General features: G+C 43.1%; 1 protein-coding gene across 1 annotated transcript; it reads left to right on the plus strand.

The window, feature by feature from the left end:
• The first annotated feature begins 815 nt into the window (after nt 1-815).
• Nucleotides 816-1,129, plus strand: LOC138389176 (small ubiquitin-related modifier 1-like). The gene is made up of 2 exons (XM_069477377.1): nt 816-968; nt 1,040-1,129. The coding sequence occupies exons 1-2, from the start codon at nt 816-818 to the stop codon at nt 1,127-1,129; spliced, it is 243 nt and encodes an 80-aa protein (XP_069333478.1).
• Nucleotides 1,130-2,517: the final 1,388 nt, after the last annotated feature.

The following is a 2,517-nucleotide window of genomic DNA, read 5'->3' on the forward strand; positions in this document are numbered from 1 at the left end:
GGCCTTAGAATCACAGGTTCAAAGATCCCCGTGGACAAGCTGATCCTAAAATTCATATGGAAACATAAGGGACCCACAATAGCCAAAATTATCTTGAAAAAAGAACAAATTTGGAGAATTCACAGTTCCTGATTCAAAAATTTACTGCAAAGCTACTATAATCAAGACAGGTGTGGTAGTGGCATGAGAATAGAAATATAGATCAATAGAATATAATTGAGAGTCCAGAGATAAACCCATATATTTATACTCAATTGCATTTTGACAAGGGTGCCAAGGAAATTCAATGGGGGGATGGTTTTCAACAAATTATGTTGGGTCAACCAGATTTTCAAATGCAAAAGAGTGACGTTGTACCTCTACCACACACCATACACACCACACACACCATTAACTCAAAATGGATCAAAGACCTAAATCTAAGAGCTAAAATGATAAAACTCTCAGAAGAAAACAGGTGTAAATCTTCGTGACCTTGGATTTGGCAATGATTTCTTAGATATGACATCTAAGTACAAGCAGAGAAAAAAATAGACAAATTGGACTTGATCAAATTTAAAACTGTGGTGCTTCAGAAGACACTATCGAGAAGGGAAAAGACAGCCCCCAGCATGGGAGAAAATGTTTGTAATTCAAATATCCAATCAGGGTATAGTACCCGGAACATGTAAAGAACTCTTACAACTCAACAATAAAACAGGCAGCCGCAGGATTGTGTTGTGAAGGAGGGAGACGGATTTGTAAACCCCAGAGCGAGGTTCCACCTACCTGAGGCCGCTGCTGTGTGGAGACCCCCAGGTGAAGCCAACGTCACCATGTCTGACCAGGAGGCAAAATTTTCAACCGAGGACTTGGGGGAAAAGAAGGACAGAGAGTACATTAAACTCAAAGTCACTAGACAGGATAGCAGTGAAAGTCACTTCAAAGTGAAAATGGCAACACAACTCAAGAAACTCAAGGAATCAGACGTCAAAGACGGGCAGTTCCAATGAATTCACTCAGGTTTCTCTGTGGAGGTCGGCAAATTGGTGACCATCAGACTCCAAAGGAACTGGGAATGGAGGAAGAGGATGTGATTGAAGTTTATCAGAAACAAATGGGGGTCGGGGGAGGTCACTCAACAGTTTAGATATTCTTTTCATATTTTTTTCTTTTCCCTCAATACTTTTTTATTTTTAAAAATAGTTCTTTTGTAACGTGATGTTCACAATGGCATTGAAAACCGGCACCCCATGTCTTTAGCACATCTGGTAATTTGAATTCTAGTGCTCCCTATTCATTCATCATTGTTTGTGTCCCTTGTGCTGACTTTTGGTGATCAAGCCTCAGTCCCCTTCACATTGCCAGCTCCTTTTCAAAAGTGACACGTGTGCACAGAGAGGCCACCGTTGCCAGGACTGTGCATTTTCAGGCTTGTGGTGACAGACAGGACCCACCGATGCAGGTGTTTGTGACGACTTTCCCCTGGCCCAGGGCTAGCACGCGATTGCTTCACCCCTGCCACTTTCCGTGGAGACGGAAGTTTTTCAGACAACTGAGCTGTGGAAAAATGACCTTTCTTTAACTCAAAGTTACTTTTAAAATTTGAGGGTCTGGACCAAAGGAAGAGGAACATCCAGTTGGAGTCGGGATGACAGGTAAGGTGAGAGTCATGGCTAACTCCGACGGTGGCCTCACTGAAGAGAAGGCACGTTAAGATTAAGAAAAAAATCTTGCCAGAAGATCCCAGAAAAGTTCTAATTTTCATTAGCAATTAATAAAGTTATTCATGCAGAAGTGTACACAACAGAACGCTGCTCTTTTTGATTTTATTTGTACTTTTTGGCCTGGGATATGGGTTTTAAATGGACATTGTCTTTACCAGCTTCATTAAATTAAACAATATTTGTAAAAATAAAAAAATTAACAAAATGACAAATGACCCAATTTAAAAATGGGCAAGGGATTTGAATACATTGCTCCAGAGACGATGTATGAATGACCAATATGTGCGTGAAGAGATGCTCAGTATCTGCTACGGACTGTCTGACACTAGGACAAACTCTAGTCGTGTTTCCTCTGCTCTCACACCACGACGACAATCAGCGCGGAAGACTTCTGTGACCAGACTGGGAGGGGAGGGAATGTCCCCCTGACACCAAGCCAGCAATCAGCTCTGCCGTGGACGTCAGCGAGATGTCCTCCAATCCAATTCTGACACTGTCAAGCTAGAGGCAGTGTCAGATCCCAGGGGGTGAGGGCTCAGTCCCCAAGACTGTCCCCCACCGAGACACCAATCTTGCAAGTCTGGGGCTCCACAACTTCTGACTGACCAGCTTCAAATTGGGGTTTCCACATCCCCCTCTTTGGGTTTGATTAATTGGCTAGAGCAGCTTACAGAACTCAGGGAGACACCTTTACTGGTTTATTTTATTTATTTATTTGTTTTGAGACCGTCTCACTCCATTGCCCTGAGTAGAGTGCCGTGGGTGGTGTCAGCCCAGCTCACAGCAACCTCAAACTCCTGGGCTCAAGCAA

This window comes from Eulemur rufifrons, chromosome 8, assembly GCF_041146395.1.
Source record: "Eulemur rufifrons isolate Redbay chromosome 8, OSU_ERuf_1, whole genome shotgun sequence".
NCBI lineage: Eukaryota > Metazoa > Chordata > Mammalia > Primates > Lemuridae > Eulemur > Eulemur rufifrons.

Excerpts from the sequence above, each read along its gene's own strand:
- LOC138389176 (XM_069477377.1), top strand. The coding sequence starts at position 816 with ATGTCTGACCAGGAGGCAAAATTTTCAACCGAGGACTTGGGGGAAAAG. Across the intron at positions 969-1,039 it reads AGAAACTCAAGGAATCAGAC|ACTCCAAAGGAACTGGGAAT; the intron begins GTCAAAGACGGG and ends GGTGACCATCAG.